Source organism: Maylandia zebra, linkage group LG12, assembly GCF_041146795.1.
Source record: "Maylandia zebra isolate NMK-2024a linkage group LG12, Mzebra_GT3a, whole genome shotgun sequence".
Lineage (NCBI taxonomy): Eukaryota > Metazoa > Chordata > Actinopteri > Cichliformes > Cichlidae > Maylandia > Maylandia zebra.
The window spans coordinates 18,992,690-19,016,826 of NC_135178.1; the positions used below are offsets into that span (position 1 = coordinate 18,992,690).

The 24,137-nt window shown below is 40.7% G+C and overlaps 1 protein-coding gene across 1 annotated transcript in view; it reads right to left on the bottom strand.

The window, feature by feature from the left end:
• Nucleotides 1–23,207, bottom strand: part of vcana (versican a) — a 54,217-nt gene extending 31,010 nt beyond the window's left edge. Inside the window, exons 1-8 of the mRNA XM_076890517.1 lie at nt 23,027–23,207; nt 21,597–21,660; nt 20,144–20,527; nt 18,996–19,170; nt 18,726–18,853; nt 16,768–17,061; nt 12,953–14,134; nt 3,513–5,325 (exon numbers count right to left, since the gene is read on the bottom strand). Of these exons, the coding sequence (XP_076746632.1) occupies nt 3,513–5,325; nt 12,953–14,134; nt 16,768–17,061; nt 18,726–18,853; nt 18,996–19,170; nt 20,144–20,527; nt 21,597–21,660 (4,040 nt within the window). The 5' untranslated portion in view covers nt 23,027–23,207. The remainder of the gene's footprint in view (nt 1–3,512; nt 5,326–12,952; nt 14,135–16,767; nt 17,062–18,725; nt 18,854–18,995; nt 19,171–20,143; nt 20,528–21,596; nt 21,661–23,026) is intronic.
• Between the last annotated feature and the right edge of the window lie 930 nt (nt 23,208–24,137).

Consider the following 24,137-nt stretch of genomic DNA (forward strand, 5'->3'; position numbering starts at 1 on the left):
CAGGCGTCTGATCTCCTGAGTCCTCTTCTGTTGATGTCAAAAAAGAACTTTCCTCTGGTGTTAATGAATATTCATCGAACTTGCTTGTGGTCACAGATTTTTGCGTACCAGATGACACTGATATTGGCTTCTGAGTACTGAAGACAGATGAGGATGAAGTAAAAGCACCTTTTGAAGTATCACTTGAAAGCACTGTTGTTGTTATGATGCTTGAGACTTCAGCGAAAACAGTAGTGCTGTCTCCAGAAAAATCTGTATCTGTGGCACTCGGGAAGGATGTAGTTTCTGACTTCATTGTTGACGGACTGACAGAAGCAAACGAGTCCATTACGGTAGTTTGACTGCTTTCACTTTCAACCTCAACATCTGGAACACTGGTAAGGGATGGTACTTTAGTCTGATCTGTATCAACATGTTGTGTTACTGCAAGTGATAGTGGTATTGACTCCACAGTGCTGGATACAGATGGAGATACGTCACTGAAAACAGAGCTTGCATTCAATATATCTGTGGTGTCATCACTTGAACGTTCTACATCCATTGGAGTTGTGTCCGAATAGGTCATTGTCTTATCAGTCAAAGGAGAAACAGAAGTCTTTTCTGTCTGATCTGAGAGAGCACTGGAGTAAACGTCAGCTGGAGTTGCTGTTGACTGCTCCGTGGTGAACTTTGCGGAAGCTGTGGGAAGTGCAGTGAGATTTATGATCATTTCAGGCGTCTGATCTCCTGAGTCCTCTTCTGTTGATGTCAAAAAAGAACTTTCCTCTGGTGTTAATGAATATTCATCGAACTTGCTTGTGGTGACAGATTTTTGCGTACCAGATGACACTGATATTGGCTTCTGAGTACTGAAGACAGATGAGGATGAAGTAAAAGCACCTTTTGAAGTATCACTTGAAAGCACTGTTGTTGTTATGATGCTTGAGACTTCAGCGAAAACAGTAGTGCTGTCTCCAGAAAAATCTGTATCTGTGGCACTCGGGAAGGATGTAGTTTCTGACTTCATTGTTGACGGACTGACAGAAGCAAATGAGTCCATTACGGTAGTTTGACTGCTTTCACTTTCAACCTCAACATCTGGAACACTGGTAAGGGATGGTACTTTAGTCTGATCTGTATCAACATGTTGTGTTACTGCAAGTGATAGTGGTATTGACTCCACAGTGCTGGATACAGATGGAGATACGTCACTGAAAACAGAGCTTGCATTCAATATATCTGTGGTGTCATCACTTGAACGTTCTACATCCATTGGAGTTGTGTCCGAATAGGTCATTGTCTTATCAGTCAAAGGAGAAACAGAAGTCTTTTCTGTCTGATCTGAGAGAGCACTGGAGTAAACGTCAGCTGGAGTTGCTGTTGACTGCTCCGTGGTGAACTTTGCGGAAGCTGTGGGAAGTGCAGTGAGATTTATGATCATTTCAGGCGTCTGATCTCCTGAGTCCTCTTCTGTTGATGTCAAAAAAGAACTTTCCTCTGGTGTTAATGAATATTCATCGAACTTGCTTGTGGTGACAGATTTTTGCGTACCAGATGACACTGATATTGGCTTCTGAGTACTGAAGACAGATGAGGATGAAGTAAAAGCACCTTTTGAAGTATCACTTGAAAGCACTGTTGTTGTTATGATGCTTGAGACTTCAGCGAAAACAGTAGTGCTGTCTCCAGAAAAATCTGTATCTGTGGCACTCGGGAAGGATGTAGTTTCTGACTTCATTGTTGACGGACTGACAGAAGCAAACGAGTCCATTACGGTAGTTTGACTGCTTTCACTTTCAACCTCAACATCTGGAACACTGGTAAGGGATGGTACTTTAGTCTGATCTGTATCAACATGTTGTGTTACTGCAAGTGATAGTGGTATTGACTCCACAGTGCTGGATACAGATGGAGATACGTCACTGAAAACAGAGCTTGCATTCAATATATCTGTGGTGTCATCACTTGAACGTTCTACATCCATTGGAGTTGTGTCCGAATAGGTCATTGTCTTATCAGTCAAAGGAGAAACAGAAGTCTTTTCTGTCTGATCTGAGAGAGCACTGGAGTAAACGTCAGCTGGAGTTGCTGTTGACTGCTCCGTGGTGAACTTTGCGGAAGCTGTGGGAAGTGCAGTGAGATTTATGATCATTTCAGGCGTCTGATCTCCTGAGTCCTCTTCTGTTGATGTCAAAAAAGAACTTTCCTCTGGTGTTAATGAATATTCATCGAACTTGCTTGTGGTGACAGATTTTTCCGTACCAGATGACACTGATATTGGCTTCTGAGTACTGAAGACAGATGAGGATGAAGTAAAAGCACCTTTTGAAGTATCACTTGAAAGCACTGTTGTTGTTATGATGCTTGAGACTTCAGCGAAAACAGTAGTGCTGTCTCCAGAAAAATCTGTATCTGTGGCACTCGGGAAGGATGTAGTTTCTGACTTCATTGTTGACGGACTGACAGAAGCAAACGAGTCCATTACGGTAGTTTGTCTGCTTTCACTTTCAACCTCAACATCTGGAACACTGGTAAGGGATGGTACTTTAGTCTGATCTGTATCAACATGTTGTGTTACTGCAAGTGATAGTGGTATTGACTCCACAGTGCTGGATACAGATGGAGATACGTCACTGAAAACAGAGCTTGCATTCAATATATCTGTGGTGTCATCACTTGAACGTTCTACATCCATTGGAGTTGTGTCCGAATAGGTCATTGTCTTATCAGTCAAAGGAGAAACAGAAGTCTTTTCTGTCTGATCTGAGAGAGCACTGGAGTAAACGTCAGCTGGAGTTGCTGTTGACTGCTCCGTGGTGAACTTTGCGGAAGCTGTGGGAAGTGCAGTGAGATTTATGATCATTTCAGGCGTCTGATCTCCTGAGTCCTCTTCTGTTGATGTCAAAAAAGAACTTTCCTCTGGTGTTAATGAATATTCATCGAACTTGCTTGTGGTGACAGATTTTTCCGTACCAGATGACACTGATATTGGCTTCTGAGTACTGAAGACAGATGAGGATGAAGTAAAAGCACCTTTTGAAGTATCACTTGAAAGCACTGTTGTTGTTATGATGCTTGAGACTTCAGCGAAAACAGTAGTGCTGTCTCCAGAAAAATCTGTATCTGTGGCACTCGGGAAGGATGTAGTTTCTGACTTCATTGTTGACGGACTGACAGAAGCAAACGAGTCCATTACGGTAGTTTGACTGCTTTCACTTTCAACCTCAACATCTGGAACACTGGTAAGGGATGGTACTTTAGTCTGATCTGTATCAACATGTTGTGTTACTGCAAGTGATAGTGGTATTGACTCCACAGTGCTGGATACAGATGGAGATACGTCACTGAAAACAGAGCTTGCATTCAATATATCTGTGGTGTCATCACTTGAACGTTCTACATCCATTGGAGTTGTGTCCGAATAGGTCATTGTCTTATCAGTCAAAGAGGAAACAGAAGTCTTTTCTGTCTGATCTGAGAGAGCACTGGAGTAAACGTCAGCTGGAGTTGCTGTTGACTGCTCCGTGGTGAACTTTGCGGAAGCTGTGGGAAGTGCAGTGAGATTTATGATCATTTCAGGCGTCTGATCTCCTGAGTCCTCTTCTGTTGATGTCAAAAAAGAACTTTCCTCTGGTGTTAATGAATATTCATCGAACTTGCTTGTGGTGACAGATTTTTCCGTACCAGATGACACTGATATTGTCTTCTGAGTACTGAAGACAGATGAGGATGAAGTAAAAGCACCTTTTGAAGTATCACTTGAAAGCACTGTTGTTGTTATGATGCTTGAGACTTCAGGGAAAACAGTAGTGCTGTCTCCAGAAAAATCTGTATCTGTGGCACTCAGGAAGGATGTAGTTTCTGACTTCATTGTTGACGGACTGAATATCTCAGTAGAATCAGTCGTTGCAATGGATCCATAAGACTGAGTAGTGGTTGGCTCATTTTTTTTCTTCTCTTCATGCGGAGTGGCAGGTGTGGAAGTTTGTTCTAACACACTAGTGCCAGGACTAGGTGTTTGATGAGTGCATCCTGATTGTACTATATTTGAAGTTACTTTACTTTCCATTTGGGCTTTAGCTTCTGTATGTGTAAAGGTTAAACGTGAAGATAATGCTAAGGTAGAGATATGTGGATGTGGGCTGGTTGTAAACATATTTACAGTTTGGACTACTGAACCCTCCTCCTGCGTTATAGATACCGCATCAGTTCCAACTCTCTCTGTAGAGGAAGTTAAACGTATTGGGCTGACTCTAATCCCTCCTTGACTTGTGATTTTATCCTCCGGAGTTTCAATCGGTGCTTCAGATTTTGAAGATTCAGTACCTCCTGCAGCTGGTGTGACCTCAGCCTTGGCTATCTGCTTAAGAGAGGGTGCACTACTAAATACTGAAGAAGTTGTTGTGCTTAAGGTAAATCCTTCTGTGGTCTGGATCTCTTTCCTCCCCTCTACATCTTGAGTGGGGCCTCTTGATGATGTTGCTGTTTCCCTATCAGCGTCAGCGGTGGAAGGACTATACACAGTCTCTAACACAGACTCTGTGCTGTCTTTAACAGCTGGACTGGGAGATGTGCTCTCTGTTTCCGCTATGATTTCATCTTTATCTTTGTCTGTGTAAAATCTGGTTGGAGAAGTAGTTGGAGATTCATCCTCAGTCTTCTGTCTCTGAGTCAGATTTGAGTCACTTTTCCCATGGGCAGGAGTTCTTCCTGTCTCATGTGTCCCTTTTTGTACAGACATAGTGCTGAAAGCAGGGGTTTTCACATTAGCCTTTGATGTTTGGGTTTCTTTAACTGCTTTGGTTCTCTGTGGCTCAGTTGGTGTTACTGCAGGAAGAAGGTCAGTAGTATCTGTGGAAGCCGAGCCAGCCACAGTTATTTGTGGAGTTTCCAGTGGAATCTTGTCTTCTACTGTTGTGGCAATAACAGAGGTTAAGTCTTTGTGTTTTTGGCCTTTTGTGGTCAGATCATCCCCTAATTGAGGAGGCATTGATTCAACGGTTGGCCCTCTGTCAGGCTCAGAGACAACCATATATGGGGTTTCTGTAAAAGCCAGAGGTTCTGTAGGTTCCTGTGTAGATTTAGTGAAGCTACCATCAGAGAAATCAATCAAAATCTGGGTACCTTTGGCCTCTTTTTCTTCCACGCTTTGAGGCTCCAATGTGATCTCTTGTTTACCATTAATAAAGCTGATACCTGGGGTGATGGTTATGGTAGCTTGTGGGAAACGTTCTGGGTCTCTGCTTTGTATGATTGTCTCACCAACACCTACAGAGGGAGTGGGATGGTCCAGCAAAACTGGTGTGGCAAGAGACTGAGCATTCTGTGATTCTGAAGCCTGGTTAGCTGTAAAGAAAATAAAGGAAAATTAGCACATGAATATTTAGTTTATGCATTAAAAAAAATACCCAAGGAACAATGTTAACATATGAAAAGGCAGCAAAATTACACCATTCCTAACTTCCTATTTCTTCATTCAACATTGCTGTAATTCACATGCTAGCATCACAAAGCTATCGTGTATAGCACAGTGCTGTATAGTACATATGGTACAACTGTTAATCTGAATATGACTGTGTTGTGGAAGTGTTCAAATTATCATGTTCACTCCTTGTATATAACAAAAAAAGGAAATTCCTTGAAGTAATTCAGATCTTAGCTGTCTAAGTCTAACACAGAAGCAGCATTCTGTTTCCACTGCAGCAATGTTATCATCAGCCGCCTACACTATGTTGCCAAATGGGTTTATGTATTCCTATAAATAAACAAGATTTGTCTGGCTGGAAGTAGTCCACATACTGTTTAAAAGGTAGTGGCTTTAGACTGCTGCAAAAAATATGTTCATCCAAAGCGCTTTACTTAGGAAACAGTGAACAAAAAAATGAACTTTACTGAAAATGGACCTGATAACTGAGGCACAGCATGGCCTGTCCTCTCTGGAAATCATCTGTTTAGCCTCATTACAAGAGTGAACATTTCCACTTTTACTTTGCAAGCAAAGAAAAGAAAGGAAAAGCCCGTTGATACTAAGCCATAGAATTATGAATTTAACAAAGATGATAACATATACAGTGCTGGCTGTAGAAAGAAAAGCTGTGATTAATCTTAAAATTAACAGTGTTGCTATGCTCCTTACCCATGTTTGCATCTGTTCATAAACAAATTGAATAACCTCTACCTCCTTCTCTCTCTCTGTTTCTGCCACTTGTTCTCTCTCTCTCTCTCTCTCTCTCTCTCTCTCTCTCTCTCTCTCTCTCTCTCTCTCTCTCTCTCACTCTCTCTCTCTCACTCCTTTCCCACAAATGACGATTAACAAAAATTACTGGTTGCAACAATAACACCTGCAGTAGCTCAGCTTTGCAAAAAGACACCTGTTAGAAATCCAGGTAAGGCCTGGGAACTAGGCAATATTCCCACTTGTCGGATCCACACACATTCAGAAACTATCCGTCTCTCACACACAACAACACACACACAGTCCTTCTCTAGTCTTCATCACCTGTCAGCATTATGTAGCTGTCCAACTTTCAAAGAAACACAAGTTCAGCTTGCATTCAAGATTAGTTACAAATTAGGTAAATACTTCAATGAACTGGACAAACTGGGATTTACCTAAAAACTCTCCTATTTTGTTCTTGTTCTACTCCCAACCAGTATTTAAAGATTTGGGTTGAGGGAAATTAGAGTTAAATGTGTAACAACTGCTGGAATTGTTTTTTAAAAGCAATCATTTTTTAACAATCACATTTTTTAGTTTAAACATTTTGAAGTCGTTTTACATATTGAGTTTTAATAACTCATAATGGGCATGAATGTCATGATAATTGATTTTCTTTTCTTTTCTTTTTTGTCTTTAATGACTTTTAAAAACAAGAATTGGGTGCACAAGTTTTAATTTAATTTGGATTTTCTCTATTCCACACAGTATCAAAAGTGTACACACAGGCTCAAATATATACTCTCACTTAAATACCTATGGCCATTTAACTTGTCTTTAGCTGACTTCTCTTTAACTGACTAGGGCTGTTAGTTTATCTGCCAGCACAAAAAAGATTTTTGATGGCACTCACTGGATTGACCACTAATCAGAACAATGGGAAGGTTCAAGGAATTCATTCAAGTTCTAAACTGTAGATTAGCACAAGTTGGGAAGATCTCTTGGAGCTATTTATAAGCAACTGCAGATTTAAAGACCATCAGTTATTCGTATGTGTCACTTTACCAGGTCTGGAAGAAGAACCAAACTGTCGCCCTCAGATGAGAGGAAATTGGATGTTCAGGAACAACCTAGGAGCCACAGAGGCTTAATCCTGTCATGAAACTCCTGGAAGAGCAGTGTCACAGTCCACAGTGAAGTAATTTTTACATCACCATTGACTGAGATGGTGCCGACCAAGAAAGAAGCTTATGCTTCTAAATTGACATCCTTAACCTCAACAGAAATTTGCAGCTGTCTACATGAACAAGTTTTTCCAGAGAAAGTCTTTGTCTTGTCTGACCATAAAACCTAACAGCAATTACAAGAGTTATGTTTGGAGGAATAAAGGTGAGGCTTTAGCACAGAACACTGTACAAGCTGCTAAGTATGGTGGTGGTGATAGCATCATGCTCTGGAACTGTTTTGCTTCCAGTGGTACTGGTTGATTGCACAAAGTTAATGAAATTATCAAGGAGGTCTACCTCCAAATTTTTCAACTTCATCTCAAATCAACAGCTAGACAGTTGAAACTTTTGGGTTTTCCAAGAGGACAATCCCAAACACACATCAAAACTGGTTTTGGAATGTATAAAGCAAGCTAACATTAAGCTTCTGGAATGGCCTTCCCAAAGCGCAAACCTCAACCCTATTGAAAATTTGCAGATGACACTTAAAAGCCACTTAAAGGCCATTTAAACCAACAACTTTAAATTAACTCTACCAATGCTGCCAAGAGGACAGTTCAAACATCAAGCCAGAATTATGCCAAAATACCAAAAGTGTCTAGTCAAGGTGCAACTTTCTAGGAGGCTTTAAACCAAACACTAGTGGGGAAGTATGCATAGGTTTGAAACAGTATGCATCAGAAAAATCTAAAGTAAATTCAAATTCATTGTTCAATGATTGTATGCTGTGCAATCATTCAACCCTAACAAAAGAACGGGTCAAAGAAATCATTAAAAGCCCCCAACTTCAGTGCAATCCATATCCATGAATAACTTATGTAGACTACAACTAGGTCAAGATGAGACGCAGGACAAAAGGTTACAGCAGAAAATACTGCATGGAAACTTGGTGGACAGGTAGAGCATGAGCGAGTGTGGGACTGGCCTTAATGAAGATTACGATCCTTGTCTGCTTCTAGTTTTGTATATGCATGATAAGGGAGTGCTGTCAACAAAGCTAGCACAGCAATGTTGAAACACAGCAACTCACACCCAGCCCTTATTAATTTGTTTCAAATAAGTCTTAGAATTTTGTAAGGTTACCTGGTGGAAGTGGACAGGCAAGTGATATTAGCTGTTAGCACTAGCTAACAAATGCTAACAACTAACATGTGAGCTCAGTGGTGCAAATAACAATATGACAGGGATTTCCAGTGAATTTAATTACCTGAATTTAACAATTACCATACAATGCCAGGTCTCCATAGCACTATATCTATATCAAAGTGAAGTGTAGATAACTTAACCTGCACCACCTTGTGGTACTGAGGCATATTCATATTCATAGACTCTAGGTATTAGAGTTTCCACTATTTTCTGATTGTCTCTTAGTGTTATAAGTTTGATAGCTCTCACCAATGGAGATGTTGTCAAAGCTAAGTATTTCTGTGCACAACACAGTTATACAGGAGTGTAATTCCAACAAGGTAAAATAGGTGAGGGTTGTTAGAGTTTACTGCATAAATGTATGTGAGAGGGTTAAAAGTACAAACCTTGCACAAAATAGCATTAATAAGTATAATTAAAGTGCAATCCTCTTATCAAAGACTTTACAAAAATGCAATTAAGCCCACTTCTAAAAATGTTAAGTACTCTTATAAAGATTTGTTTAGCAAGCTTTCGTGGACTGGATGTTAAATAGATGTTTAATTACTGTAAGAATGTACTGTTGGTGGTTTTGTGACATCTGTGGTTGCCACGCCTCAGAGTACCAATATTTCAACAAGTCATAATATGCCATATAAACACTAAGCACTAAACAATGAATTTAATTGTCAGCAATTAATCAGAAACACATGTGCACAGTTCACAATAACTCTGACAGATTTTGAGGTGCTCTAAACAACAATTCGTTGATATTATTGTGCACTTTGTTACCATGCATCCAGACGGCACACTCTTCCCAGTGCCACAATATTTTCCAAAAGCTTTTCCCACACAAACTGGGAGGGCAGAAAAGAGAGTGTCTCAGCTGAGCTACATCACATGATGTAGTAGTAAAAGTAGCTATAATCACCCACTTTGGTCAGGCAGCCTCCAGCTGTCCTGACAGAGAATGGAGACTGTGAGTTAGAAATGACATCATCTTTTGAGGTGGTGTCCAGTCTGCACTGAAGAAAGGCATCTGTGGTTACTCAGGTAGACTGCCAACACACCTCTGCTATTGCCAGGCTGGCTGTCAGCAAGCTGGTACGTGCACACACGAGGAGAGAAATACTGCAGCTGCATAGTTATTTGCAGTACAAATACAGAAGTACAGACAGAGTTTGTATTTCTTTCACAGAGAGGGCTCTCTTACACAAGCAATGTCATGTGCATTCTTGGCATCTAAACCAACAACACTGGATATACACAGTGCTTATGGCCACATTAGCACTTTCATTGTGTATAATTTGGAAAGCAGATCATTGCTCTCTCAGGTGGGCTTAGAACCTACCACAAAGTTATTCTCAGTTTCTGCAAAATGACCAGTTCATTCACTTGTATGCTTTCCAATTTAGCAGATCCCTACCCTTCAACACAGACTGCTCTCCAGGGACAAGAAATGAGTCACCATAACAATATTTGAAGCTCAGATGCAAAATTCATGGAGCAAAAAACGGTGCAGCTGCTGTTTGCATGTGAGATCATCCAATGTTGGCCCAATGAAGCCAGTATAGAGGAACACAGAAGTGCCACTGATGATTGCTTAATGAGTTCCCTGGCTGTAACTGACTCATACAACCAAATCACTGCTTGCTAAAAGATTTCACAACTAAGTGTAAGGATCAGATTTAAAGACTTCTTCATAAAGCTTTCATGTCTGCTTTGTGGCTTCTGATGTCACCTGTGGTGAACAGCTCACAGCTCCTTACTATCATTCAGTCTGACTTTTGGAGCTTTATTAAAATAATAGACCATCATTTATCTTTAGAAATTTAGTTCTCTTGTGCTCGTGGTTGGGAAGTTATGCAAACAAGACCACCACTGAAAGCAACATTTAGTGATTTTCACGTTTTACTGTGACAAAATATATTTAAATTATTCCAACAATTTAAAACATAGTTTCAGTCTCAAACATTTGAATTATGCACAAAACCAGGTTATTTTATCTCACTATTAAATATAAACAGCTATAACAATAGAATTTACTGTTTTGGGAAATAATCCCATCAAAAACTGCAGTGAATCATTTATGATCAGCTTGTCCAAAGGCTTGGGCTTTAACTCACAGATGGCGCTGGTCACACTCTCTAAATGTCTCTCTTTGCTTCATATTATTATTATCTTTCTCTTCCTGTGTTTTTTTTTTTTTTTGTCAAAATCATCCTGAAATTACAGTGGGGCAAAAAAGTATTTAGTCAGCCACCGATTGTGCAAGTTCCCCCACTTAAAATGATGACAGAGGTCAGTAATTTGCACCAGAGGTACACTTCAACTGTGAGAGACAGAATGTGAAAAACAAATCCATGAATCCACATGGTAGGATTTGTAAAGAATTAATTCGTAAATTAGGGTGGAAAATAAGTATTTGGTCACCTCAAACAAGGAAAATCTCTGGCTCTCACAGACCTGTAACGTCTTCTGTAAGAAGCTTTTCTGTCCCCCACTCGTTACCTGTATGAATGGCACCTGTTTGAACTCATCATCTGTATAAAAGACACCTGTCCACAGCCTCAAACAGTCAGACTCCAAACTCCGCCATGGCCAAGACCAAAGAGCTTTCGAAGGACACCAGGAAAAGTATTGTAGACCTGCACCAGACTGGGAAGAGTGAATCTACAATAGGCAAGCAGCTTGGTGTGAAAAAATCAACTGTGGGAGCAATCATCAGAAAATGGAAGACATACAAGACCACTGATAATCTCCCTCGATCTGGGGCTCCACGCAAGATCTCATCCCGTGGGGTCAAAATGATCATGAGAACGTTGAGCAAAGATCCCAGTACCACACGGGGGGACCTGGTGAATGACCTGCAGAGAGCTGGGACCAAAGTAACAAAGGTCACCATCAGTAACACACTACAATGGCAGGGAATCAAATCCCGCAGTGTCAGACGTGTTCCGCTGCTGAAGCCAGTGCATGTCCAGGCCCGTCTGAAGTTTGCCAGAGAGCACATGGATGATACAGCAGAGGATTGGGAGAATGTCATGTGGTCAGATGAAACCAAAGTAGAACTTTTTGGTATAAACTCAACTCGTCGTGTTTGGAGGAAGAAGAATACTGAGTTGCATCCCAAGAACACCATACCTACTGTGAAGCATGGGGGTGGAAACATCATGCTGTGGGGCTGTTTTTCTGCCAAGGGGACAGGACGACTGATCCGTGTTAAGGACAGAATGAATGGGGCCATGTATCGTGAGATTTTGAGCCAAAACCTCCTTCCATCCGTGAGAACTTTGAAGATGAAACGAGGCTGGGTCTTCCAACATGACAATGATCCAAAACACACCGCCCGGGCAACAAAGGAGTGGCTCCGTAAGAAGCATTTGAAAGTCCTGGAGTGGCCTAGCCAGTCTCCAGACCTCAACCCCATAGAAAATCTGTGGCGGGAGTCGAAAGTCCGTGTTGCTCGGCGACAGCCCCAAAACATCACTGCTCTCGAGAAGATCTGCATGGAGGAATGGGCCAAAATACCAGCTACTGTGTGTGCAAACCTGGTAAAGACCTATAGTAAACGTTTTACCTCTGTTATTGCCAACAAAGGTTATGTTACAAATTATTGAGTTATATTTTTGTTATTGACCAAATACTTATTTTCCACCCTGATTTACGAATAAATTCTTTACAAATCCTACCATGTGAATTCATGGATTTTTTTTTCACATTCTGTCTCTCACAGTTGAAGTGTACCTCTGGTGCAAATTACTGACCTCTGTCATCATTTTAAGTGGGGGAACTTGCACAATCGGTGGCTGACTAAATACTTTTTTGCCCCACTGTATCTGGTTCCCTCAGGCAAAGCATGCCATTCAGCAGCAGTCACTGATAACACATAAACATGTGGTAGGGGTATCCCTCTTACTAAATGACTGAAGACTTACAACCAGTAATTTGAAACACCACAGAACCATGAGTACTCCCTCACTGTAACTAATTATGTTTGAGTCTATGCAAAGACCGTAGTTATATATTATCAAAATTCAGAGATCAAGTCCATTGAACCATAACTTAACCACTACTGTTAACGACCTTAATGGCTCGTACAAATAAGGACAGTAGATTTTAAGCCACCCATTCACCTGATGTAAACAAAATGCTAAAGAAGAAACCCTTTACAGTTGGCTTTGCTATATTCACATATCCGTTTTCTGCATTCTCTCCATAATTTTGTCTTTACAGACCCAAGAGGAACAACCAATTTGCAGCTACTCTACATCAGCAACATTACAATAAATGGGCCTAAAACACAGCAATGTGAACAAAGTGCAAAACTACACTTGTAACATCAGCCTTTCTTTTCATTTGTCACTCCTTTAATCTCACAACAAAACAGAGGAAAAAAAACTGCACTGAACAGAAAAATTTCACAAGAAAGCTGAAATATTATGGTATTGTTGGAGCGTCTTACCTGATGCAGTCTGAATCTGCGTAGTGGTGGTCTGGTTATCTGTGATCACTGCAGCTGGATGGGCTGTTGTACTGGCCACCGTTGAAGTCGTTGGAGCAGATATAAAGAACTCTGTACCAAACTCTGCTGCTGTTTCGTCCTCCATCAAGGTGCTACCAATTCGCTCTGTCACCTGAGTGGAAGACTCATCAAAGACATGGACAGCTGCTGAAGATTTCACTTCCTCAGTTAACATTACACTGTCGATCAGGATGATTGTGCCTGGTGAAACTTCAGGTGTTGGTGGTGTCTCAACACTGCTGGCAGTATTTGGTGTCACTGTGGTGGTTACCTTCACCTCACTGACACGATGGGTGTTATTTAAGGGTGGAATGGCTGTGATTGTATCATCAATTCTATTGGTGTCTGAAGGGCTGGCTGAGCCATCTGGTTGGGATGCCCTAGTAGGTGGCTGACCCTCTAAACCTATTATAGGATAAATGTCATCGTAGCTCAAATTATCGTCTGTTGCTATATCACTGATTGAAGGTGATGGTGTTAATTGTGAGGAGCTAAGCATTTCCTCATGGCTAACTTCAGATGATTTGGTCGGAGTGTCAGTGAGATCAGAGATCGATGTGATGTTCCTAGGATCTATGACAGTTTCCTCTGTCTCCCCTTCAGCAAACATGAGCTCGTTGCGGAGAGAAGCATCTGGTATAGGGACGTCAGGCTGAATCGTGCTGACCTGAATTACTGATTGATCATCTGACTCATCATCAGACACTGTGGCATGAGTGCTTTCCACCGTGATCTTAGTTTCTGTGGCTGTGCCACCATGGGCAGCAGCAGTTTCCACAAAGGTTACATTTTGATCATCAGTGCGAGAATCTGGCGCAGCTGTTACATCATCATCGTCCTCATGGTCGTCTTTGATAGTGGGTGCAACTGTTGTGATTAACTCTTCCTCATGGCCTGCTGGGGTGGGGCGAGGTGGAGCCATGCTGGTTGAGAACATAGATGGAGGATCTGTAGAAGAATCTGGAGAAACGTCTGCCTCTGATGTTTTTTCAGATGTCGTAGTTGTCAGAATGGTGCTACTCTCCAGTAAAGGGATGGAGGTACTAGGACTGATGATGTTGGTGGTCATTTCTACCACAGATACATCCACAAAGGAAGTCTGGCTGAATACCATTCTCCTTCCTATACAACATACATAAGCACATGATCACAAAGTCAGAATGAATTTACGTATCAAACAGAGCTTTTGGTTGGCTAAAGTGACATTTCTATCACATTACTGATCTGGATAGCCAAGATTCATTGTTTCATTGTCAGCATTTCACAAACACCATATTGATGTACATTAAGAAGCCAAGATTACAAACAGTAATGTGATTCAGCAGGTCAATTTTAAGTCACCCTTAATAAGTTTGCGAGATAAGTCTAATGAGTCTGTTGCAGTCAATTCGCGATAGCAGCAAAAATAAGTGGCCACCCAATATTTAAATACCAAGTTTCCTAGAAACTTCCCTGTCAAAGGCTTCCTCTCTCATATCTAGCTTTAACAGTTATTCATTAAACTTCTTCAAATAAATTGTTGAAACCACAGTAACAAAGTTTTACTGTGCATTATAGGGCATGGAATCAGTGAGATTACCTCAATTTTATTTGAACAGCCAAGTGCACTTTAAATGTTTCTATGAGCGTGCTCTGTGGGAAAGGGCAACCATGTGTTTAACAGATGAATTAAACACCATATAAATCATAAGTAATCTAGTGTTGTGGTTTGGTCAAGAGCTACCCTGGCTTTTTTATTCGTGTATTCAACCCACCCGATTATCTGAAGAGCAGCCCTTGACTTGATCACAGGATTACAGTGATGGTGTTTAAAGTTTACTATTACAATTATTAAGACGTTCTTTTAACACTGGTTCTCCCCTGTCTTCCCAAGATCACTTTCATCAAAAGTTATCTCATTTACTCATAAACACCAGTGAAGCCGTTTTAGAAAGCTTTCCTCTGGGGCGCAGGCAGAATCTGTAAAGGCAGCTGTTGACCATTACGTAGCAGACCCCTTTCCTCATGAAACTATCTCTGATGTAAGGTGTGACATATGTTTTTCCCTTACAGGAAAAACTGTGCTTGCTCTCAGAGGGAGTGCATTATGTCACCAACGAGTTTGAGCTGTTCCCTTTATTCAGACCTTTGTTTTCTTTAGGCCACTCCAAAAATCAATCAGAGACTAATTTTCCAATTTTCCCACTGCACTACCTCTTCTCTCTTCGTCTTTTTGTCTAATCTAAGTAGAGTCGATTTACACAATATTCCTTTTATTAAGATATGATCAGGCGTGGGAATTCAGGAAATGATGGAGTGAATCCTGCCAAATGAGAGTACTTGAAAAGCACTTACGCTGGGAGTGTAAATACAACACGAGTGAGAGGGCTGACATGAAATACACAGAGCAGAAGCTGAAGGTGGCCCATTTGCGTGAACTCTGCAGGGACTTATCACCACGAGAGTTAGCATGGCCCAGGGGCAGTAAATGGCCAGGCAGTGGGCGGCTTATCTGTCCAACTTCTCATTTGTAAAGATGGAAAGGCCAGGTCAGAGGTCAGCAAGGATGACTGAATTTAGAAGTCCAGCAGTAGCTTTGTCCATTATCCAAACGTCTGCTCTGATAAGTACAAGTGAGAATGACAGACAGCAAACTGACAGAGGAAATGAGAGGTGAAAGATGGAAAGGTGGTAGATAGCGAGGCTAAAAAGGCTGACAGATGTGGCATTAGTTGCTTTTGGTGTTTCTCTAAATGGCAACTATCACCTGTCATTTTCTGTTGTTTTAAGAAAACCGATTAGTTAAGAACACTCACATTTTAAGGGATTAAATCTAATTCTGCCTACTTCCAGTCAACCATGAAACGTCACTATTTATAAAGATCTACAGCTATAATTCCTTTCCCTCTCATGGTCAGTAATTATCACAGTGTGCAGCAAGAGTTGGCGAAAAAAAATTTTTTTTTAAAAATCCTCATGATCTTATTTAGTGTTTAGGTTGATTCTTTGTTATAATGTGCAATTAATTTGACTTTATATATTACCAAGATTGATATCTTTAAATATTCAAAATTGCACTCAAGTGCATTAACTTGTTTTTGTTTGATTCACAATAACATTGAGGTTGTACGAGGGTAAAGCTTAAGAAACCTTGATTAGCCCAGCTGGAAGCAATAAAGAGTCAAACAGATATAAACTGTTCTCATTCTCTTAAGCAAACTTTTGGTCATTATTCCTCAATCAAGAAAAAAAAGTCAGTCTTTTGCTTTCAAAGAAAACAGAGTTTACCACTATGAATTCACTTTTCTCTTGGCTCTCAGAAATGGGCGGGAGACAAACTTTGAGACAGTGAGGTCAACGGGATGCTGTAGTCTGGCACATGACATGCCGTGCTCAGAAGAAAATCCTCCCTCAGCGTTGCTCATGTTGCTGTTACTGAAACTATGCAATCGCAAGGCGTGAAACAGACGCAAACTAAGAGGGAGGAAAGAGAGGCTTTCAGATATGTTAAAAAGGTCAATGTGATTCAGATATGGAAAAGTGTAATGTGGTGCAAAGACACAGAAAATCAAAGGGTGGAGAAGCAGGAGTGAATGTAGGAGATGAGATTATAGCTCCTTACAGTCAAGCATGGTTTTGTTAGGGAGTGGTCTGTGTCTTTGGTCACTTTCTGTCTCTTCTAACATATACGTCGCATATGTAGGTAACACTTTGTTCCATTACAAACTCCAAATGCAATAAGGAGTAACAACAGGAATCTTGGAGTGAGTTTTTACCTTTAAAGCAGTAAGCCCCAAACTTTCTAGTTGGTTCTGGGAAGCCAGTCTGATTTCTGTAGCGATACATGGTCCTCACGCCGAGTTGGCCTCCGCCACACTTAGTTCTGGGGACTGCGACAGGATGCCGTACGCTGCCATCGGAGAGCCAGCCGTAGTCACATCTGTCTAGCCCCTGTCTCCAAGCAGCATGCAGCTGTCCGGGACTTGCCAGGACAGCTTTCCTCTTTTTACACTCTTCACTGGCTTCTTCAAAAGTCATCTTATGGGTCACGGGAGCATAAAAGACTTGACCTGATAAAAAATAATGAGAAACAGTGGCAAATGTAGATGCACATAGGCGAAATAGCAACAAATCATCTGTGGTCACAGCAACACAAAAAGAGGGTTTATTACCTAGTAGATCAGAAGTAATTTCTCCTTTAAAATGTATTTATTATTTTTAGATTGAAAACATACTGAAATAGCCTATACTTTAGATTTTTACTCCATTCTGACCTTTCAGAAAAGACCAACACAGCTGACATCAGTCACAGCTGTGCAGGGCAGAGACCCAAAACATCTCCCACCAATCATATTTAGGACAACAGTAGTTCTTTCATTATATTATTCTGAGGTGGGATAGCAATGCTGAAAATGTGCCTGGCCTGTCCATAAATATGTTTGTATTGCAGGACATTAGGTTTCCCCAAAGTGGGTAGAGCAAACACCTGCTGTTTCCTTCCTTCATGTTCATGTCAGAATCTCTGCAGAATGACCAGTGTGAACGTTTGTCTATGCTCACAGGATTATATAAATGAAAAGGGTACTAAAAGCCAAGATCTTAACTAAAACCAAACAACATTAAGAGACGATGGCAGACTGCCTATATGTTTTCAGTTAGTTTTGGGCGTAACGTTTCAAATATCCCTTGATGGTTTCATCCCATTGATTTACCATGGCATTGAGATTAGGAGATGTCGTTCACACAGGAATGTTTTCCCTTTTAAAAACAGATAACATACGTTATATCCTCAAAAAACCTATTTGATTTCAGTATTTTACACGGTGGTTTTACTGGACCCTTCCTGCTCTTTAGATATCATATTGATGACTGCTATAAGCATAAATGGAGTTCACATTTTGTTTAGCTATATTATAAGATCCCTGGAATTACATAACTATAGAAAAAAAGCAGTCAGTGTCTTGCAGCTCACTCATTAATTTTCATGGTTAATTTATGGCCAAGTTATTACACTTAACAACCTCGAACACATCAAACCACATCCGCCAAGCATGTCTGTTCCTAGATCATAAATGGTCAGAAAACTGAGACAATATTACAATATAATGGAAATGAATATTCAGGTTGTTGTGGGGTGCCAAAACTTTCCTTGTTCAGTTCCAGAGGAAGACCGCTGTAACATGTCAGTCATCTCTATCGATTTTGTCCTTTCATTTCTCGTCCATCTCTATTCTCTAATGCACACAATAATGATGAGGGGTGTGTATATGCATATGTGTATATGTCCTCAGCGGATGGGTTCACGTTTATGACTCGAAGACTGTGACAAATATATTTGAACATATATTGTGTTGACTAAGATGACTGTGCAGTACAAATCCTAAGGTAGCTGATAAAGCACTTTAGTAAATAACAGGAATAACAGGATGGACAGAGAAAAAAGACAAACTAAGACTTCCCATAAACTGGGCCAAAGACCTTTAATAACCCCATTATCACATTTTTGTTGGTGTCTCATTCAAAAACCACTGTAGAAAATATGTTTCAAGTCCCACTTATAAGGAAACTGGAAAAAGGTCACCCACATTCACCAGCTTTTATATTTAAACAAGAACAAAAGTGTGTTTCCAAACTGTAAAAATTAAATGTACTTAAGCACGGATGATGATTTGAAGGCTTCTTAAGTTCAGACTAAACATGGGTCAGTGCTACGGAAGGACAATCCACTACTTACCATCCAGTTTGCCTACATAACAGTACACATCGTAGGTCTCTGTAGGTTTTCTGGTTCCATACGACCTGACACCAGGTTTATTAGGAAGGTTGCCATGACAGCCCTCTCTTGGCCTTGTAATTGGGTATCTGTATAAAAAAAGAGAAACAAAGAGCCATTTTAAAGTCTTTGTCTTTCACATCACTCCAGAATTCAGTCGGACATATAGAGCATACGTGATTAAACAGCAGTGTTGTTGTCTCTGGGACAGGCAACTGAAATGCAGCTAACCTCACTGTCTGGTCAGCAATCCAACCGGCATCGCATTGATCAAAGCCGTCCTCATAGGCTGCTTTCAGTTGCTCATAGGTTGCAATGTTTGCTCCAACGTTTTCACAAGTTTGTACAGCTTTCTGGTAGTCCAAAGTGTACCTGCTGATGCTTGATCGGTAGTGAAAGACAACACCTAACGATAAGCAGTGAAAAATGAAAATGAAAATTAAAAACTCAGGCATAGAGTGATCTGGAAGTCATTAGTTTAACTTCAGCGCTGTAAATTATGGCAAACGTCCTATAAAGCACCCTCTATGTGTGATATAACTAGGTCACTCAGCTTCTTCGGAAAGAAGGATCTCTGCAATAAATGGAGGAGCGACACAAAATGCAGTTCACCACAAACAAACGAGAGAACTCCATATGATGCCATGGCCCTGAAATCCCCATATTTGTGGACAGTAAATAGACGCAAAAGATATGATTGATAGTCATAATTAACATTGCAGAGAGTTGGAAAAGAGGTTATGCAGATTGTAAACCAGTGAAAACCAAAACTATCTGAGTGTCCCCCCCCACCCATGTTTTCTACATGAGTTATATCTCCCAGCGTACTTCTCAAATGAGAGCATGTAGAATGCACATGACACTAGGTAAGGATTGATGACCCCACCCTCCACCTCACCACATCCCCTACCAGCATAAGGGCGCTATCATTTTTAGGATGCTGAAGAATACTGCCTCCCACAGACATACTAACGCTTCCTGTGTGCCCGTAAAATGAAATAAAAAATCTATACTGACACGGTGGCACCCAATATTACAGCAATGCACTGTGTTTGAATGGATAATGAACTGATAATCACTGGAACTAAGGCACTGCTGTGGCTGATATGGAAAATTACCAAAAAAAAGGTCATCTGACTCTTTTTCAAGAGAGCGTCACCTCTAAAATAAAAGCTGTGGTTACTCTGCATGACTAACGGTTAGCTGCTGCTATCAATGTAAGCAAAAGGACGCCCATAACTTTCCCATCCTGTTTACATTTCTGTCAGCACTTGTGTGGCATTTCACTATTATTAAGTTTTGCAGCATCCCACCTCTACAATTTTAAAGTTTTTGTCTAATTCCACCATAATAGAGGAAGGATACTGGGAATCTCTTACCGCTGACATCAAGGTTAACAGTATCCTGGGTGTCTTCAATCCCGAACATGACCTCGCAACGATAAGTGCCAGCGTCACTGGCACGCAGCTTCACAATTGTGAGCGAGGCGTCACCGACAACTTCAGGGTGGCTGGGTACTGATACACGGTTCCTGTAGCTTGAGCCTAGCTTGATGATCCCATTTTGTGCCACCAGCACCGTGGACTCTGTTCGTCCCTGTATTTTGCTCCATTTGATCCGCAAGTAATCCTTGTTGTAAACGACTGTTCCACTGGGACTGATGACTGGTGCTGAGGTTGGGATTGTGGAAAAGTAGCAGGGAAGATTTACCTTCCCTGAGAGGGACCCTATGACTGGTTGGATGACTGATAATGCATTTGAGGCTGAAAGGCAAAAGGCCAGAGTTAGATGGAGTGCAAGTTCATTTAATGTTTCTATTTTAATGGCAACCTTCTTTATTGTTTTATTTTATTCAAAATGCACATATCTCCTCTTCAATTTTCACTCTTATCCTAACAGATCGAACCAGACAGTATGAAATGCACAAGTCATTTGCACTGATAGGGTGTGACCACTGCACCAAGCCTTTAAAAAAGCATCCATTATGACTTGACTCTTGGAAAGTTAAACCTCAACTTTAAAATGATGGGTGTGGGAACATATTCAACACAAGGGCAGTGTATGTGCAGCATGTCTGCATCAAGTTATAGATAATCAGGGAAAGAGGGAAAGTCATCATGGTTGTATTATTTCATGAAAGTTTGCTGCTAAGCTCTGTGCATGTTCCTGCTTTTTTAAAAAAAAGGATAAACTAAATAAGCAAACCCACAAAAACAGAAGTATGTCAGTGAACAGTATTATGTGTATTCTGCATGTCAGATAAAGTTCTAAATGCAAATGGCAATAAGATGATTACAGTTATTTTGGATGGGGTAGAAAAGCATTCACAGGGAATAATGGGAGGAATGCTCCGTGCGGACAGGCCAAGAGGTGTGAGTCTGTGTGCTTCAACAGAGGGTCTTATTAGGATGTGGGATGAAACCAGCTGTTCAGCTTCCAGACTGGAAGCAGAGTCTAATTGAAAGGTGTCCATCCCATACCCAGAGACAGAGACAAAGCTATGTGGACAAGTAGTATGCAGGTCCTAGATTGTAACCCTCAATTCCTCTTGACCTACCTCTAAGTAGAGTCTTGCAGGTTTCACACAGCAAAGACTGGAAGAAACTTATCAAACATGCTAAACAGTTGCTCTGGAGCTATAAGAAGAGTAGAGGAATACAAAGGGAAAAAAGGGCAGAGGCAGGGAGAAGAATGGAGGGAGGGATGTGGGTGGGGAGTGACTAAAAAAAAGAAAAACAGAGAAAATCCAAAACTTAGGCATGGAGCCAGGGAGCAGGAGAAAGAGGAGTGACTAAAAAACAAGGGAGGAGAACTAACCCATTCAAAGCTTACCTGTTGCAGCTGCAGCTTCACAGAGGCAATATAACCACAGGACATGCTTTATATTCAGTATCATCTGTTGGAAAGAAGAAGAAAAAAGGAAAGGGAGTGCAGCTTAGGAAGCAAGAAATTTAAAGTTTAAATGTTAATTGCATCCACATTTGGCTTATGGAGAAATGCAACTCCTACAGTAGGTTATAACAGACAAGTCTGTTTAAGCACTTTTCTAACATTATGGTCTGTAGAGAAAAAAAATACTCCCCATTTATTAAGCATGTGTATTCGCAAAATATCCACATGAAAAAACAGATGTTCCAACGGGCTAAAGTGTGATTTTAATACGTTTAATACGTTGTGTTTATAATATCTAACATTACCAAGCATGATCTTTTATTCGTCTCTAACTAAGATGTTGAGCTTTGTATGTCTCGGGGGTTCAGATGTAAGACTCCCTGTGGGGTCGGAGTTGTGAGTTTGTGGAGACAGAAGGACAGGAGCACCGAGCCCCTCACCCTCATTTGCACCCCGCTGTATAAACACATGCGGTGGGTCGCAGTGCTAACTGAAAACTAGTATTGTTTGTTTTCAAAGGGAGACAATCTCGCACTAATGGCAACTGGCAGGTTCAAAAGATCATCCTCTAAAATACTGCAGGATGGCAGTCTGCGCCTTTAACTCCCACGAGCTCCACGTCGATTCAATTGAACCATTCTAACGGAAAATAAATGAGACTTTAAAAATATTTTAATACCATATATCGACGGAGGATATATTGCTCTTAGCTTAACGTGAAATAATTTAGTCATATTTACACAAAGACATGCATGACTTGATGTAATTGCTGAAGTTTTTTAAACCCTCTTTCTCTCTCTAAGAAAGCTGAAAAACGAACACAGATCAATACTGAAGCATCACAGGGAAACTAATTGGTTGCAGGCTTTTACAGTTCGAGCGCAGTTCAGGGATGTCCCTTGCTATGAAGCACAATCGTCCGCTTTAAGTACAGTTATTGATTCAAAACCTCACTTTTGGCAATAGCAACACTTTATGCGACGGTTCTTCTTCTCAGGAACACCTGTTGCTTCTGGACACTCCACAGAAATTATGACATGGGTGGCATGGTCACTCCAATTTCTAACAACTGACTGCGGAGTAATCTCCAGTCCACAGACTCGTTTTTCTGAATTGTTTGTCTTACTCGTCAAGAAACATCTGCACATCGGTGCAGGTTATCTGAGGACAACATCGTGGCGCGTGTGTTTGTCTTAAACGACTTGTGTTCTTAAAAGTTGCATTCATTTGATTTAATATTTGTTTAATGTTATAGCAAAATACACATTGAAAAAGCAACAACCCAACAATAGGAAATCAGTTATTTTGCAAAGAATTGTCTCAATTCTTCCTTAATTCAAAGATAACTATCCAAACAGAAATAAACTTACCTTTAAATGATTTTTATTCCATAAAATGTACAAAAATAGATTTACGTCCTTATACGGAATTAGTCCCGGTCCGCAACATGCGTGCGTAAAAAAGTGCCTAAATAGGTCTGTTCCACATTGGAAGCAGCACTTATCTTCCCCTTGATGCTCCGCAGTTGTAGTGTCCTGCTCTGGAATGATGGGCACACAGCGACTGAGACCGTGAAATGCTGGCACGGAACAGCTTCAATTTTACCTAAATCACGCGGTTATTTCGTCAGTGTCAAGAGGTGGGGCCCATAAAAAAAGTGAATGAGACAGAGTGGAGGAGGGAAAAAAACTCTAATTTGACCGTGTGCCTTAGAGGTGTACCCTCTGCTTCTTTATCAAGGATCTTTTTGGCTGGTAACAAGAGTCCCATATGAGCGTCAGATAGCATAAAAGTAATCAAAACTAAGAGAATAGCAAATTAAAAGATATGTCATAGCTTTTTCATCTAAATATCAAGAAACAGATAAATCATCTACTGTAGGGAGCGCACCAATCAAGGCTGGGCGATGGAAACGGGGCGGTCCACACATGGATGGTTGAGTTTGAGTCACAGAAGATACTTCAGTCAACACTGTGAGGGAGTTTTCCCATCCATCCCGCAGTCTCATCCGTCATGCGAGCATTTGGTGTGCTAGTATGAATGCAGTTTTTAAGGTGCTAAGACAAAAGTTCATGTGATCATCAAGAGAAACTGATGAGGTTGAATAAAAACGTGTCATTTCTGATCACTGTGCAAAACCGCCTAACTAAGAGTGAAACAATGGCGGTTAACTGAAGGCTTTGGTCTTGCTATTTTACATAAAGAGAGGGGGCAAGGCTTATAAAGTTGCCTGATGATCATCATTATTGGCTACTACAAAGCACACAGCAAAATCTCCAGTGTTAAATTAACACTAGAGAGTGTCTATATGGGTCCACACCTCTGAGTGTTAAATACAACACTGTTGAGTGTTAAATTAACACTTCTGACAGTGTTATATGTTTAAAAGTAACCGAGTCAGTTTTGAAGATTAAAATTTTCAAATTCAAATTCAAATTTTATTTGTCACATACACAGTCATACACAGTACGATATGCAGTG